Raw genomic sequence first — 17,776 nt, 5'->3', positions numbered from 1 at the left:
GGTTTGACCACACTGATTCAATGCAGAGTGATTTTTCCTCAAAGGAAAAAAAAAAAAAAAGGAGATTTAACTCAGTGAACAGCACCAGCTGAGCTGTTCCTAATTGTCCCAATTTACCTCCCCCAGGCAGCAATGCCTTCTCTGACTCACACATTACTCTGTCCCCTCGGATCCAGAGAGCCCTGTGGATCCTGGCAGCTGTGACAGTGGAGACGGGGCACACACAAAACCTGATTTTTCAAGGCAGGGAGGTGAGCAGAGATCAGTCCCACCTCGACAGTGCTGCAGAGGACACTGGAGAACCACCAGCCTGGCACCTTCCAGCCCTGAGTGCTCAGCAGGGTGTTTACAGCTGTTTGCACACTCTTTACAGCCACTCAGGAGCCCTCTGAGCTCCTGTTCAAGCCACATCTCCATGTTTCTTGTTTTCCTCCCAGAAGCTGGGCTGAAATGTACTTTTAGGAATAACGACTCATCTTCCTCCCGAAAGATTCCCCGTGATGCTGAGTCCTTCTCCTCCCCCGGAAAGCTGCTCAGATGCTTAATTACCTTCTCTGCTGGGAGCCTGGTTCTCATTTTAAGGCTGAATTTTCTGATTTTCACTTCCAGGCACCGGGCCTGGCGACTGAAAAGCCCCTCACATGTAACAGACCGTCAGACATGCCTTTCAACAGGAAACTTTTGTCTGGTTTTCCAGCACCTGGATCAATTTTCTGTCTCTACTTTGGTCTCCTTGAGCTGTTTCCTCATCTCAAAGTGGAATTGAACCAGATAGTACAGTGGAATCCTGACAAGGAGGGGTGCATAGAGCAGATCTCTGCTTCATCTCAGTGGAAGGGACCTAAAAGACCATCTCATTCCAACCTCCTACCATGGCCAGGGACACCTTCCACTAGCCCAGGTTGCTCCAAGCCCTGTCCAACCTGGCATTGAACACTTCCAGAGATGGGCAGCTACAGTTTCTCTGGACACCTGTGCCAGGGCCTCACCACCCTCCCAGGGAAGAATTTCTTCCTTATATCTAATCTAAATCTCTCCTCTTCTAGTTTAAGACCATTTCCCCTTGTCCCATCACTGTCTACCCATGTAAAAAGTCGTTCTGCAACTTTCCCCAAGCCACCTTCAACTCCTGCTTGAGCTGTGACCACTTGGCCATTAACCAATCTTCACCACACCAGTGAATATTGTGTTCCTGCAGCTTCCCACGCTGAAAAATGAAATGCTCTTTCTGCTTTTGTTTTACTGCATTGATTCTCAGCTGGTCCTTGGCCTTCAAAAGGATGTTTTGGTCTCATCTGTGTTGCTCGTGTAAATATTCAGCACACTGAACCAAGAGCTGACCCTCACAGACACAGCTACTAATGAAGACATGCACTGGTGGTTACCTCTCAGCACATCTTGTTTTTAGCTTCTTACAGCTGCTGCTCCCACTGACTTACTCTTTCACTTTTCCTTTGTAGGCTGTTAGCTGTGCTTTGTTACTTCTTTTTTTTTTTAAGGAAAATATATTATTATTTTTCTTCTTTACCCTGTTAAACCAGTGCTGTTGTTCCCTCTAGTGTTGGTGGAATAGTGGCTTTCTGAGCATCCACTTACACATCCATGGTCAATTCCAAGTGTTTTTTTTTAAACCTTCTTTTTATTATTATTGCTGTTAAGCAAGTGCAAATCTTTCCCACTTAATTCCTTTGTAAAAAGAAATATAAAAGTCAGAAAGAAAAGTGTAAGATTTTATTAGTACCTGTCAATTTGGTGGAGGTTTGGATAGGGAAAATTTTCCCTTGCCCATGGGTGCCACGAGGGGCTGGGAGCAGCCTGATGCTCAGCTACCACCAATTCCTTCATGGCAGGGTTTTCAGCTGCTGGTTGTGGGGACCTTCTGCTTATTTAAACACCAGTAATCTGCAGAACCACCAGGAAAACCTGTATATTTACATGTTCAGTGTCCAGGGAAGTGCCTGCAAAGAGTTTGGTTTTCCAGGAAGCAGGAGCATAGGTATGGGAAGTATCTCCTCACTTACTGCTTCTTCCAACAGCCAAACCTCCTCAGGCTGCCAGATTTAATACAATATTTTACCTGGGCACAAACATTTTGACATTTACTTGAAAGGTTTGGCCTTTTTCCATCTGCTTTTGATCCTCAAGGAATAGAGATACACACCGTATCTCCAGACAGGATCATGGAATTACAGAATGGCCTTGGGTTGGAAGGACCTTAAAGCTCATCTCATTTCAACCCCCCTGCCATGGGCAGGGACACCTTCCACTAGACAAAGTTGCTCAGAGCTCCATCCAACCTGGCCTTGAACACTTCCAGGGATGTGGTGCCCATGGATATGTTGTAAAGGCAACCAAGCAGCCTTTGAGGGGGAAAACAGAGGTTTTGTTTTGAAAGCACATGAAATAGTAGAATATCTCGAGCTGGAAGGGGCCAGCAAGGATCACTGTAGTCCAAATGAACTCTGTTTCCTCATGTGAGGGATAGAAAATGGGTCCAGGACTATTTTATTACTGGAATATATACAGTCTATAATTCCAACAGATTTAGGGAGTCATTGAGGTTCATAAAGTGACTGATTCCTGGAGGAATAGATGTCTAGTGGCTATGAGGGGAGCTCAAGGGGCTGAGAAGGGGTTCCATCAGCAGCAAGTGTCTTTTCATGGTATTGTAAAGTAATGGGGTCAACTTCTTCACTGTGTACACCAAACCTTGTACCACCAGTGATGGATGTGTGGATTTTGTGCTCCACAAAAATCCTCTTCAAAGCATCTCTTTCCCCTTTTCTCCCCAGGAACAGCACTGTTCTGAACTCCAAAGTCATCTCGGTGACTGTGAAGCCATTTCCTCGCTCCCTCCTCACCCCTTTGGAAATTGAATTCTCCCACCTGTACAACGTAAGTATTTCCTGGGACTGCACCATCCCACAGCTGTGTTTGCTTCTGCAGAGCAGGAATGTGTTGGTGCAAGGAAGGAGGTGGTTTTTCTGGGCTCTTGAGATCTCTTTGCAGGACCCTTCAATCTCCCTAAACACTGCTGAGTGTCCTGTTGTTGGTCACTGCAAGGGATGATTATATGGATCAACCTTCCAAACCTCCCCTGCTCTGTGCTCCTTGCTCAGGCACTGCCAGGGCAGCAGGAGGGTGACAGCACAGCTGGCACAGGGAACATGGGCATAATGGTCCCAAATTCATACCATTTCATTGTGGAAAATCATGGGAGGATAATTATGTGCTCATTAAAAAAAAAGGTTGCCAGAACAATCTTCTTTGAGGAGGGAAAGGAGAGGGGATTTTTTTTTCCATTAATACTGGCGACAGGAATATTACTGTTGTCCTCAGTGCTTCCAAAGGCAGGCTCCTTTGCTCCAAGCTCTTCTGCTCAACCTAAGCAGATGTATGGGATGGACAGTTACACACCCCACGGCCTCTCCTTGCCGTGGGTCTTAGATGTCCTCCTGAGGCTCTACAGCACGAATATTAGATCCGTTGTGTCTTTGCTTTGGACTCTCCTGGAAGGGTTTTCCAAAGGGGTCTAAGACAGCTGGAGTCAGTGGTAAACCCCTTCCAGGGGGCTTCAAACACACCTGACTCACTCTTAAGGGGCTGTGGTTCTTCCCAGCACCATGTCCCACAAAAGCACAGGCTGTATTTGATCCACTTTCCAGAAGGGAGCAGCAGAAGGATTCTGTTTGAGGGGAAGAATAAGGAAGAACATCAGTAGGGTGAGTCAGGAAAGATGCAGAGTCAAATCCTCCTTGTAGAGATGGTGATGTGGAACAAACTGAGGCACATTTTGGCCTCACTTTTCAAGCCCAGGGTGAAAGAATCCATTCAGAGGACTGAGATCCATGACTGCCCATCTGGTGCATCCCAGACACACCAAGTTTAGGGTAGTGGAAATTGTTCTACAGTGGGATATGTTCCACATATTTCATTCTAATCACATACCCCACAAACAGCATGACACTGATTTATTTCTTTTTTTTCCCTCTCTTGTCTCCTGGCAGGGAACCACCAACCAGACCTGCATCCTCTGGGATGAAAATGATGGGTGAGTTCTGTGGGTTTCTCTTTGTTCTCATGGGTCTGTTTACTTTTTAGGTGAAATCATCACAGTTTTAGCAGTGATGTGTCAGTCTGTCTCAGTCCTTACTCTCTCCACTCCGTTTTCTCTTTGCCCTGGTGGGGAGTGTTTCTTCCTTCACCTGTGCACCACTTCTTACTGACTTCTCTTTTAGTGCCAGTTGAGCTGGGTCTTGCATTTAAAGATCTGCAGTCAGGTGTTTTCAGAACAGTTCATGAAGGGCCCTGTGTGCTGAAAGCATCATGTTCTTGTACCAGGGAAACCCTCCAGGGTTCAAGCAGAGACATTCATGTTGCTGTTCACAGGGAGGAGTGTTTGCATTTCATTTGATGCTTTGGACCTCAGTCTACATTTTGCAGAAGTTCTCTCTTATTTTAACTCTTCCAATTTGGGATTTTCCTATATAAAGGATGCATGAATTGAGACTCAGGATTGGGTTTGGCATAGCAGTGCTTGGCTCTCTGCAGTGCTCACCCTAAATCAGACACCATAAGGAGAGTAATGCAAAATCAGAGGCCACTGTTGCAAATCTGGCCTGTGGTGGTGAAGTTCAGGTGCTATGAACTTCACATTGTGCTGCTGCAATAGGGTAAATTGATTTTTTTTCGGGATTTTCCAGGATTTCTGTGATGACTTGTGCTGTTCAGGAGGTTTGGAGTGACGTGATTGTAGTCAGCAAGGAAAAAAAAAAGAAATCCCAAGTTACCAAAAAGAGTCAGGGCCATAAATCCTATACTGTAGGATAAGTAGTTGTCAAAGAATGTGCATCTTAGAAAAAAAACCAACAAAACCAAAACCAACATTCTGGAAGTGAGCTCTTAAATCCTGAGTGAACTTGACAAAGATACAAAGTGTTTGATTTAATGGTGGTTTTACTTCATTGACTTTTGTATCTCAGTTTGAAGACCAACCTGGCTTCTTTTCTGCCTGCAGTCGCTTTCTCTCCTTGAGATCTCACACGTTTGGCACCTACCTCTGCATTTATTATTATTATTTATTAACATTATCTGCAGCACCTGAAAAATGATTCCATTCTTCTCCTTTTATGCTCCATTAAGTAGCATATGCACACATAGGCGGGCAACATATTTGCAGGCAGCTCACCCTTCTTGATGGCCTGTGATAAATTTTGCACCTATGAGTGGATCCAAACAAAGCTGAAGAACCCAGAGGGTCTCCTTGCTTGTGAAATCACACCCATGTTGGAGCCCGGGGCAGAACTGGTCCCTCTGGCTTGTAGTGAAAATTATTCCATTATTAGAAGACTGTTGAGTGCAGGTGAACCTTCAAGAAATTAATAAAATTGTGTTTTATTTTGCCAAAGAGCTGCAGGTCAGCACAGAGTGTTGTGTATTGCTGGGCAGACTCAGAAGGAGCTGGCCTGCTCTCCTAAATCTGTTGTTTCTCCATGCTGGAATGGAATTAAAGCACTTGTATACAAATCTAATTTTTGGCAAATAAGGGCAGAATTTGGACTCCTCTGCACAACATCTCATTGGTTTTTGCTTTCTGCAGCCTTCCTCCAGAAGGATGGAGATGTTCCCCTGCCAAGATGGATTTAATTAGCTGTAATCTGAGCATGAAAAGAGTGAAATCCAGTTTGCACGTGGCTGGATCCGAGGGCAGTGATGGCACTCACGGTGGGCACATATATCTGTCAGAGCTGGCACTGGGAAGTGCCTGGTAGGAGACAGATGCAGGGTTGCCCAGTGCTCATCATGGATTGAAAGCTTTGAATGCCATTGATCTGGGGCAAAATGCTGCCCAGTTCAGCATAATCAGCTCTGCCTTGTGGAATGACAGAATGGTTTGGGTTGCAAAGGATCCTAAAGATTATCCTGTTCTGACCCACTGGGCCAGGTCACTCCTTGTCCCAGGAGCTCTGCCCACTCCATACTCCTGCTCCCAAGGCTTAACAGCTTGTTTGGCTGCCTGTTGTCCCTCTGGGAGTGCAGGATGTTGGGAATGCTTTCAATTTTTAATCCCTGCATCCTCATGGCATCAGAGAACGGGCTCCCAGCTCAGAGCTGAGCAGGCGATTTCTTGGCACCGTCACCACGGCTCAGTTTTCAAGGATGGATTCAAAAATCCCCAGCAGATTGGTTGTGCAAATGTTGCTGCTGAGACTCCTCTGTGCGTGTGTTGGGGTGTGTGTGTGCTTTCTTGCGAGTGTTTCCAATCAACATTTACAATCTCAAGCAGTTGAAAAGTCCTAAATGCTGATGTCAGCAGATTTTTGCCGGGGGATGTTCCAAAACTAGAGCTGATCCAGTGATCTCTGGCAACGGGAGCTGCCAAGCTGTTTGTGCAATATTTTAAAGCTGATTTGCACAACATTTTAAAGCTGATTTACTACCACTTCTGACTCCTGGGAAAGTCTAATGAAAGGCAAATTATGCAAAGCCTGTTCTCTAGTCCTGAATGCTCACCTCGAACTTGAACAGCACTCTGGGGCTGCCAAGGGCTTTGCAGTTCTGGGTCACAGTTTTGGGTGATTGTTTTCCTGCTTGGAGCAAGGATTTTTAGGCTTCACCCTGGACCTGTTGGCTGGTATGTGGTAGAGCTCACGACTGGTAACTCTGTGCCAGGAAACCCTGAGGTTCAGCCACACTTCTGTGTTTGCTGTCTTTGCTCCCATCTTCTCCTTCCTGCCACTCACTTCCTTAAATTAGAGGTTTTCCCACTGATCAGTCTCATAGGACAGTTGTGCAAGTGGATGAATCTCAGGATGCCCCATCCCTGGAAGTGCTCAAGACCAGTTTGGATGGAGCTTGGAACAACTGGGCTAGTGGAATGTGTCCCTGCTCATGACAGGGGGTTGGAATGAGATGATCTTTGAGGTCTCTTCCAACCCAAACCATTCTGTGATTCTGTGAAATCCCATTTCCAAGATCTGGCAAATTTAATGGATTTACAGGTTCATTTCCCTGCCTGTTGCTGTACTCCCTGCACAGCCCAAGCCAGGCTGTGAGGGTGTTGCTCAGAAGACACTGGTATGTCTTAAGCTTCCTCTTTTACCACTCTCCACGTTCCTGCTCCAAGACTGGCCAGGTGGACCTTCCCCACATCCACAGTCATCCACCTAAGGGTGCAGATCTTGGTGATCCAAACCCCACCTGAATCCAGTGAATCGGCCTCTGGATTTAACCCCTTGAGGCCTGTGACTGAACAGGTGTAAAGGCAGGAAACTCCAAGCAGTCCTCACATGAGAGCTCCTGCCTGTTCCTGCAGCCACCTGAGCTTTCAACCCCATCCAAACCACGCCACAGCCACTTAAAATCCACGGGCTGTGAAAGGTTGAACTGTAAAATTGCAATTAGAACACACAATTAGCAGGTGACCATGTGCTTCCTCAAAGATGGAGCTGTCAAACAGAGCACTTGGGGAAAAAAAAAAGAAAAAAAAGAGGAAGAACTCCTGAGTGTTCATTCATTTGCATTTAGATGGATATTTAAGCTTGTACTATTAACAATGGATTTTTGATTTATTAATCCCAGCCCCTCTGAGTAACTGTGAGATTTGTGGGTGGCACCTGTCCATCTCGTTTCTCTTCCTCTTGCCCCCAACTCCTCATGTCACGAAACAAGAGGGGAGAAGATCGAGGGACTAATTTCTGTTGTGTTGGATGCTGCAAGTGTGATTAATGAGCTGAGCACTGGCCGGGTAAATTGAAAGCTGAAATCAGAGAATGATTTGGGATTCTCTGGCTCTCCTCCAAGGGTATTATTCATCTGGAGTGATTATTAGCTGCTTAACCCTGGTGAAGTGAATACCCAGGCAGGATCCAGCCTCCTACTCCTTCTTTCTCCTGCTGGAACAGGACAGAGGGAGTTGATAGATCATCCATGAGCTTCCATGTTCTTGTTCACCAGATTCTTATTTCTCACCTGCCTTTCTCTGGTGCACAACAGGGATGTCCTGTGGCAAAGGGAACAGGGAGAGGGTTGCCAGGATTTGGTGGTGGTGGTGACAGCATCACTTCATGTCTCTTTACAACTCCCTGAAAGAACGTTATAGTGAGATAAGGGTTGGTCTCTTCTCCCAGGTAACAAGAGACAGGTTGAGAGGAAATGGCCTCAAGTTGCACCAGTGGAGGTTTAAACTGGATTTTAGGAAAAATTCCTTTACTGAAAGGGTGGTCAGGCATTGGAACAGGCTGCCCGGGGAAGTGTTGGAGTCTCCATCCCTGGAAGTGTTCAAAAAATGGTGTTCTTTGAGCCTGGGGTTCTGTCTGACAAGGGCATGGAATGATAGGACAAGGTGGAATGGTTTCTAACTGAAAGAAAATAGATTTAGATTGGATATTGGGAAGAAATTCTTCCCTGTGAGGATGGTGTGGGAGCCCTGGCACAGGTTGTCTAGAAAAGCTTTGGCTGCCCCATCCCTGGAAGTGTCCAAGGCCGGGTTGGATGGGGCTCTGAGCAACCTGGGACAGTGGAAGGTGTCCCTGCCCCTGGCAGAGAGGTTGGAACAAGATGATCTAAAAGGTCCCTTCCAATTCAAACCATTACATAATTCTATGAAATGTCTGGAGAGACACCACGAGATCAGTCAGGGAATGCTTGTTCTTAGAGGATCTACCTGGCTCCACCAACCAACTATTCTCTGCTCCTCTGTCTCCAGGTGGATTTTCATAATATCTAGGCATTATAACTGATCTTAAGAGGCCTCACAAACCTTCAAAAATATTTACAAAAAAGCTTTTTGTTCTTGGAAGAGAAAGTGCCTCAGGAACCTGTGGTTTTAATTCAAGGACACCCTTAACTTCCCTTGGGAAAGATCATCTATGCCAGTAATTAAAGCCTTTGAGCTGTCTAGGAAATTCTGACTTCACTGTTTAGGAAGGTGACACAGCACAGCAAGGTTGGGCATGGAGAACAAAGCAAACAGTGCCTCAGCTTGCAGGGCAAGGCTAAACCACTTGGAAACTTAGAGAATCCTAAAATAATACTGAGAACAGCTCCGCTCATGGGCTCTTTTCAAGCAGGAACTGCTTGGGGCGTAGGGTGCATGTTGGTACTTCCAGAGGATGGTTTATGGGCTGTGTGGATCAAGGGCTGGCAGGACTGGAGATGGTCACACAGAGTTACAATCCACAGGGAATGCTCTGCAGAGTCAGAGTAAGCTTGTGGGGGTGTTTTTGTTTGTTTTGTCTGAAACAACTTAGAAGAGCCCCAAAATCATCCCAGAAGGAGCTGTTTCCTGTCAGGCACCATCATTTTTCCGTAGGGTAATTGTGCTCTTTGGGGTGTTTATGGTCCAGCCATCCCATGAGTCTTGCAGTGCAGCTACTTTACTTGAAATTCCTGTTTTCAGGATGTCTAATCTGCAGAATCCAAAGCTGTCTGAATTCCTGGCTACATGTCCTACATGATGACAGGAAAGTCATTACAAGGCAGCAGGAGGAGCAAGAAACGCTGTGAGCTCCATGGGCTTCTCCCAGATTGCTGAAAGCCTCTGATGCACTGGATGAAGAATAAGTCAGGAAGGCTTCTTTCCTGTGCTTTTCGGGGCTTTATTGTGATCCCAGTCTTGTTGGTCTCCACCTGGTTTCCTTTGGAGGGAATGTACAGGTCCCTTTCTTCCCCTGCCGCCGGAAAAGTGTCCTACAGGAGTTGTCTTATCTACAACATCCCACACGTTTTGCTGATCACATCAATTAATTCATCCCTCAGTGCCTGTCTTTTGAAGAAAAGCTTTCTGAAGTCAAGAAAGAGTTTCCCTTTCCCCCTGTCCATCACCCAGCACATTAATGACCCTGCCAGAGCTGTAGATCAGGCAGTAACTCAGCTTGTCTGTGCTGGCAGAGATAAATGAGTCTCCCAGATACAGACAGGAAGGGAAACACAGAAGCAGAGAATGGTTTGGGTTGGCAGGGACCTGAAAGATCATCTTATTCCAACCTCTCTGCCCTGGGCAGGGACACATTCCACTATCCCAGGCTGCTCCAAGCCTCAGCCATCCTGACCTTGAACACTTCCAGGGATCCAGGGGCAGCCACAGCTTCTCTGGGCAACCTGTGCCAGGGCCTCACTGCCCTCACAGGAAGAATTTTGTCCTAATATCTAATCTAAATCTACTCTCTTTCAGTTTAAAGCCATTTCCCCTTGTCCTGTCCCTTTATCCCTAGTCCAAAGTCTCTCTCCAGCTCTCCTGGAGCCCCTTTAGGCCCTGGAAGGGGCTCTCAGGTCTCCCTGGAGCCTTCTCTTCTCTAGGCTGGACATTCCCAGCTCTCCTAGCCTGGCTCCAGCGCAGAGGGGCTCCAGCCCTATGATCATCTTCATGGCCACCTCTGGACTCACTCCAGCAGCTCCACATCCTTCTTGTGTTCTGGGTCCCAGAGCTGGAGGCAGAACTCCAGGAGTGGTCCCATAACAGCCGAGTAGAGGGACAGAATCACCTCCCTGGACCTGCTGGGCTGTTACAACCCTAAAGCCCCACAAGAAACCAGAGCTCTGCTCTCCCCTTTGGACCTATTAATGACATGTTATATATTAATGATATATTACATGTTTTTTACTGCAGCTCTCCAGCTGTGGGGCAGCAACATTGCCAGTGACATGCCCTGCATGTGATCCCGTGCAGGGTGCCTGTGCTGGTGTTTCCCAGTCCCTCTCTTCCAGCTCCATTGCCCTTAATCAGTTTTTATTCCCCACATCTTCAGTTTCGGCTCTAGCTGCAAATCCTGCCTTTCCCAGCTGCTCCTAGGGATGAATTGAGGGGATATCTGGGAGAGAGGAAAGCACTGTGCTTGCACAGCCTGGCTACACAGGGGCATGCAGGGAGGTTAATCTGAATATTCCCATTAGTTCCCCTGTGTTAAACCCAGTTAAAAGTATCCCTTAATTCAGCCTGTCTGACTGCACTCACAGTGTGCAACCAGGCAGATGGAATTGTGGTCCCAGGAGCCCTTTTTGAGCCCTGGACGAGAGCAGACAAGACAGGGCAATGCAGTGAAATCCTGTCTCACCTCCAGAGCCTGAGGATTTATCCCTGCTCAACCTGGGGCTGATGGAAGCACCAAAAAGAACACCTTCCAGGGGACTGTTTTTTCAGGCATCTGCCTTATTCCAAGGACACTTTTTCCTGGAAATACCTTGCCACCTGGACTTCCAGGTGTTGCAGGAAAGAGGTGGTAGATTCTGTTGGCAGAAAGCAGCTGGCGCAAGGCACCAGCAAAGCACAGGGCTGTGTCCATCCCTGTTTGGGAGAGGAGTCAGACTTGTTTGGCCTTTGCTGAGCTGCTCCACAGCATCCAGCCTTGTCCACGGGATTGGGAAAGCAGGTGCTGGCTTATTCTCCTGTGTCGTTCACAGCACAGGATGGAGGAGAAGCTGAGCAGCACAAAACAGGGCTTCTGCTGCCTGCCAACAGAGCATGGCTTAATGGCTTTTGACAGAAGGGAGAAGGGGAGAGGAGAGAGGATTCAGAGGCTCTGAATCAAATGGTCCCTTGCTTCCCTAGTAAAGGCGTCAGGAATACAGAGGGAATAAATGAATTCCCTTTACAGAACTGGCAGGAGCCAGACACTGACACCTGGAGGATGCTCCCATTGGGAAGGGGCTTAGGGTTCAGTGATGTGATTCCCAACCTCAGCTCAGTGCTGAATGTGAGCTGTGAGCTGGAGCCTCATGGGGCTCAGGATGGTCTGCATCCTCTGGAGCATTGCTTGGCTTTGCTGGAAGCTGCAGAGCAGCCTGTGCCTGATGTGAGGAAGGTGGATTTCAGGTATCTCAGGGCCAGGGTTATCCAAAGCCCAGCCCACCATCATCAGGTAGATGCTCAAGAAGGTTTATATGTCACGTGGCTCTGTTGAGAACACAAGAAGTTGCCCCATCAGGCTTCTTTGCTCAAACTTCTTTGCAAGACTGAGGCAAGCTCAGGTGAGCTTCTTAAAATGCCTCATTTTTGAACAAATCCATCAACTCCTCCAGCAGGCAAGCCAGAAACACAGCAGTACCCACCATATTCCCAATACTGCCAAAATTTAATCATGGAATCATAGAATGGTTTGAGTTGGAAAAGGCCTTCAAGATCATCTAATTCCAACTCCCTACCACAGTCAGGGGCACCTTCCACTAGACCGGGTTGCTCAGGCCTCCATCCAACCTGGCCTTGAGCCCTTCCAGGGTTGTGGCACCCACAGCTTCTCAGGGCAACCTTTTCCAGTGCTTTACCACCCTCACAGGGAAGAATTTCTTTTTAATATCTAATTTCATTTTTTTTGCCCATTCCAGTCCCAGATACCTCACAGAGCTCTCACTCTCATGAGAAGGAGCCCATGGGAGATGGGCAGGGTTCAGAGACAGGTTTATGAGTTCATTCACTGCTGAAAGATGATGGACAAGGTAGGATGAACTGGTAGGATTATGGACAGGATAGGAGTGATGGATGTGGTGGAAAAGCGCTGAGAACTGGTTCGCTATGAATAAAGATGGGGAAAGTTTGATTTTTAAAGAGGAGAAAAACACTTGTGCTCATTTTCACCTGACTGCTTGTGCACTGCACTAGAAGATGAAATGTTCTGCTGAAACTGCAGAGAAAAGAGGATACAGTGCCTGGGATACAGTCCTTGTCTAATGATGAACTTTCTGTGTGTCTGGGCAAATCAGTGTAAGCTTTGTGCCTCAGTTTTCCCTGAGCCTCCTGCACTAATGACATCAGACAGCTCTTCTAAATGCCATGGAACCCAGGAGCCAGGAGCTCCTTTAAGGGGTAGTAAGAGGTAAAAATAAGTATTTTTATTTATCACTGAGAACTGGTTACCTAAAGGTGAGCTTGATGGTTGAACTGGTCACCCAAGCCAGAGGAGCTCCCATTGTGTCAGCTTTGCCCATCACATCTCAGTCCTGTGAGCAGCAGCAAGTGTTCCCCTGGGAATTTTGGTCTTCAGGAGGTGGAATGAGACCAGAAAGACTCAGGACAATCACTGAGGGTGGGAGACACCAACCTGTGCATCCCACCCACTGCCTGAGCTCAGGGTGGCCTTTCAGCTATGTGGTAGAGAGGATTAGCAAATGCAGGGAGCACCCAGATGAGGATTAACAAAGGAATGGAGGACCCAGAGGAGGATTAGCAAAGGATTGGAACACCCAGACGACTCTGACAGCTGCCAGATGAGGAACACAGCAGCTTCTCCTACTATAGGGAGATTGGGAAGAGCAGGGTCAGGCTGAGCCCTCCTGGAAAGCCACAGGCAAAGCTCTCCCCCCAGAGAGGACAGATCCTCTGTGCCCTGACCAGTAGATTTATTTGGATGCACTTGAACCCTCAGTCAGGAGCTGCAGAGAGGGAAACAACTGGCACAGCAAGGTCAGGAAGCCCAATTACAAGGCCTGTAACGATTTCCAGACTTGTCAAGGCTCTTTCCAGGGCTTTGCAAATACTTTAATTCAATTATGGCACTGACCCGTTGGAATGTGTGTGTTCATCTCCCAGAGTTGCCCCTGCCTTAGGCCAGAGCTGCCTCTCCAGGGGGTTTAATGCACATGTGCAGTGTTGGTGGGATGGAAAGTCAGGCAGAGGAATTGCTGCCTGTCTCTGAGGGAACAAATTCACCCTCTGCCAGAGCCTGGTGCGTGGCAGGGTGAGGGTGGGGAGGCCCTGGCACAGGCTGCCAAGAGAAGCTGTGGATGTACCACCCCTGGAAGTGTCCAAGGCCAGATTGGATGGGGCTTGGAGCAACCTGGGCTAGTGGAAGGTGTCCCTGCCCATGGCAGGGGTGTTGGAACTGGATGATCTTTCAGGTCACTTTGTTCTATCAGGGCTGCCCAAAGCCTGACCCAGCAAGAGCCTCCATCTTCCCGGGGAGAATTCTACTGGTTTGAGGAGAGTCTTTCTTGCTGCTGTGGATGGAAGCACAGGCAGCAAATTGGGTGGGAAGTGCATCATCTTCCCTCATTTTTTGGTGATGGATTCAATCCACCACCAGCCAGCCAAGGAGACAAAAATGAAAATGGTCATAATTGCCTTGATGAGTGATGGGCTGTCCCCAAAAACCGAAGTGCTGCCGTTTGAGGGTGGGGAGGGAGAAACCAAGACAGTGATTTATCCACAGTCACCGAGGACGAGCAGAGCTGAGCCACAATCAGCTCTTCTGTCCTTTCTTATGGCTGTGCTGGTGGCTCTGAAGAAAATTAACTGTGTCCTGTATTGGGAGAACAGGAGCCCAAAGGAGGTGGTGATCCAGGACACTGCTGCACCTTTTTTAGCTGTGGTTATTATTTATTTAATGATGGATAGAGCTCATATGTTGAATCTTTAAGAATGCTGAGCAACCTTCAAACCTCAGCAAGGCTCCTGACAGCTTCAAGGGCGCTCCATGGGATTTGACCCAGGGATTATCAATATGCAGATGATTTTTCACCCCTTAATCTGAGGCTGGGGACTGAACAAAGGGCTGTTTGCAAAGGGCTGTTTGCAAAGGGCTGTTTGCATGTCTTTTAGCTGTCACTGGGGTAGTTGTGTCTTTAATCTTCCATACAAGCCCAAGTGAAAGCTGCAGGAATGTGTCACTGCTGTTGGGAAGTTTGCTGTGTTCAGGCAGATCCTTTCCAGGAAAGTTTCCTGACATTTAACTGTGTTCCAAGGGTCTGTTTAGTTACTGGCAGTGATGAGTGAGGCAGAGAACTGCAATGCAAATTCCTAAAATCCGGGCAGCTTCAGGAAAAAGGTGTCTCGGGAGCTGCTGCACCTGGAGCCACACAAGGAGAGCAGAGGGAGCTCCCTCTGTCAAACATTGCTGCAGGATCTGGATCCTGGCTGGGAAAATCATCCTTCAGCTGCAAAGTCTCCTTGAGGGAAGGGATTTTTGATGCCAAAGGTAGAATTTACACACATGGGGAGCCAGCAGGAGTGCAGGGATAGGGATGGCTGTGGCACACACAGGGCTCTGCTGCAGCCCAGGAACCTTTGCAGTCGCTAAAGTTGCACTGATTAGTCCCAGCAGAGAATCTGCTGCTCATCTCCAAGAGACACAGCTCAGAGTGAGGGGGACGGTGGAAAGTGCTTTGACTGAGACACCTGGAACAGGGCAGGAAGGGGGGAATTGATTCCCAGGGGAGTAATCAACCTGCAGTTCAGAGCTGGAACTGGCTCAGCACCAGGGTGCAGACACACAGGAGACCCCCTGTGCCCACACAAGGAATGGTGTGGAGATAATGGATGGAATGGAATGGAATGAAATAGAATAGAATAGAATAGAATAGAATAGAATAGAATAGAATAGAATAGAATAGAATAGAATAGAATTTTCAGTTGAAAGGGACTGACACGATCATCTACTCCAACTGCCTGATCAATTCAGGGTTGTCCAGAAGTTATTAAGGACATTTTCCAAATGCCTCTCAAACACTGACAGGCTTGGAACATTGACCACCTCTCTGGGAAGCCTGTTCCAGTGTTTAACTACCCTCTGTGTAAAGAAATGCTTCCTTATATCCAGTCTGAAGGGATGGTGAGGTGCATTCCATCGTAGTGCTCCCAGGACTATCGTGTTTGTGGGACAGAAATTGTTTTGAAATTTTTTTTCATACAGCTATAAAAAGAAATCCCCCCCCTCCACCCCCTCTCCTGGGAGGCTGCCGTGTTTCTCTCCACTCGGGCACCAGCATCTCAGAAGTGCTGTTAAGAAATGGTGTCATGGCATTGGGCATTTCCCTGCTTTCCAGTTCCTTTCCACCCAATTCATTCCGTTTACAAGTGCAAAAGATGCTTTTGCTAATTGCCAGCCCTGCCAGGTCCTCCTGGGAGCTGGGAGGTAGCTGGGATTATCCTGCCTGTTCCATCTCTGGCAGCAGGAAAGAACTGCTTCTGCAGTCTGTGAAACAGGACTTACATGACTCCTATTGCTGTCATGCCCGAGCATTTCACAGCCTTCAATGTGCTGTTATTGCAACTGGAGCTGAACAAAAAAATCTCCTTTTCTAGGTCACTTACAGTTCTGAATTTTCTTTTACATTTGCCTTTACCCAGATTAGCGTTTTTGAGGAGTTTAAGAGGAAGCAGGGTTGGTCAAATGATGAGTGTCACTTTGTTTCTGAGGCTTTCTTGGCTAAAATGGCTTCAAAATGCAGCAAAACTGACAGGAACTCTCAGAACATTTTCCGCTGCTCTGAAGCAGGAGCGACATGGGAACCTGCTCTCGGGTCCCCTGAACAAAGGGCTTGCAAGGAGCATTTATTTTTGTTCTCCTTGCCCCCCTCCCTCCCAGGAAAGCTTTCAGAAGAGGTGGCCTGGGAGCCCCAAGCTTGTGAGCAGTGCTCCTTCACTCTGACAAGGCTTGTCATCTCAGGAAAGAAAGAAAGATCAAACAGCAGGATGGAGTGGGAGCTGTCACATCCACTGTACTTTTCCTGCTCAGTTCAGTTACCCTTGGGCAGGTGAAGGCTGGGACCAGCAGCTTCATCCCTTTGGTCCCAACCTACCTGTCTCCTTGCTGTTCAGTCTGGGGGGACGACCCTGAGTCACAAGCCAGCAGCCTTGGCAGGGACATTTGGAGGGGCTGAGGAAAAAACAGTCAGACTTTCACCTCAGCACTGTGGTTTCCAACCCTTTTTTCCCTGTCAGGACCCTTTAGCATCAAACTAAATATTCTGATCAACTTAATCCCCTCTACACACACCTGGACCCCCTTTGATTTCCAGTTTCTCTCTCCACAACTCACTCTCTTTCCTCGGCGGCTCCAGAAACTTCCTTTTCTGCAAAATACCCACTGTTTATTCCTTAGAGAAAAGCTGAGCAGCTCCCATTCCTGTTGCTGATGCTCCTTTGCTTCTCTCCACCTTCCCAGCTTGGATAGAGAGAGCTGCAGCACCTGGAACCCCTCTTTTGCATCCTCCTTGCTCCAGGTGCCAGTTTCCCTTTCAGAGAAAGCACCCGGGCAATGTGCAGCTCTGAGCCAGAGGATAAAAGCTTCCTGCTGGGATTCTGCATTTCCTCTGTGATGGTGATACCAGCTGGCTTATTCCTGTGCTCCTTCCCTCCCCTGGGCCTTGGGAAAGGGAGTGCCAGGAGGGTTGAGTGCGTTTTGTTGTTATCAGCCTAACACAGGAGATCTCAGTGAATCTCGGGGGACTTCTGAATTTCCCAGCTTGGGAGCTGTAGAGCCAATCCTGCTCCCTCCAGGCTCCCTGGAAGGCTGCATCACAAGCCTTTGACTAGCAGGAGCTGGCTCTCACTCTGGGATGATGTTGGAACACGGAACCAGAGCCCGAGGAATGTGCACAGGGCCACGGGAGGTGCAGGAGCAGGGCTGTGGTGATCCCTCTGCCAAGGGAGGAGGCAGAGATGGATGTGTTTGGCACTGGTGTGTGTGCATTTTATTGCTGGGCACACCAGGGTGGATGGATGGACAGGAAATAAAGGACATTTCACCCCTAGGACTGTGCCTTCTGCTGCACAGTCAGCAATTCCTGCAGTAAAGGCCATTCCCGGTGCTGCAAAACCAGGGACAGGACAGAGGAGACATTTCTCAGTGTAAATTGCTTTAGCCAGCACAGTCATCACTGATGCTGCCTCTTAATTGGCAGGTATTTAATTAGCTGAGGAATATTCCACATCTTCCCTCTAAGTGGGAAGTCAGAAATTCCCTGTGGGATGAACAATTTTTCCCTCCCAAACCTGTCACTGCACCTGAGCTGAACCTCAGCACATAAAACCCAGCAGACAGTGGAGGGTGAGTTGGCACAGATG

The 17,776-nt window shown here is 47.9% G+C and overlaps 1 protein-coding gene across 11 annotated transcripts in view; it reads left to right on the top strand.

Annotated features, from left to right (window-relative positions):
* ADGRB1 (adhesion G protein-coupled receptor B1) overlaps window positions 1–17,776 on the top strand; it is a 293,421-nt gene that overhangs the window by 167,272 nt on the left and 108,373 nt on the right. For all 11 annotated transcript variants that reach the window (XM_027665116.1, XM_027665120.1, XM_027665119.1 and 8 more), the window contains 2 exons: window positions 2,793–2,895; window positions 4,008–4,051. In XM_027665116.1, coding sequence (XP_027520917.1) covers window positions 2,793–2,895; window positions 4,008–4,051 — 147 coding nt within the window. The remainder of the gene's footprint in view (window positions 1–2,792; window positions 2,896–4,007; window positions 4,052–17,776) is intronic.

Source organism: Corapipo altera, unplaced genomic scaffold (assembly GCF_003945725.1).
Source record: "Corapipo altera isolate COAL_440 unplaced genomic scaffold, ASM394572v1 267, whole genome shotgun sequence".
Classification (NCBI taxonomy): Eukaryota; Metazoa; Chordata; class Aves; order Passeriformes; family Pipridae; genus Corapipo; species Corapipo altera.
This window is presented reverse-complemented; position numbering and strand designations above follow the sequence as displayed.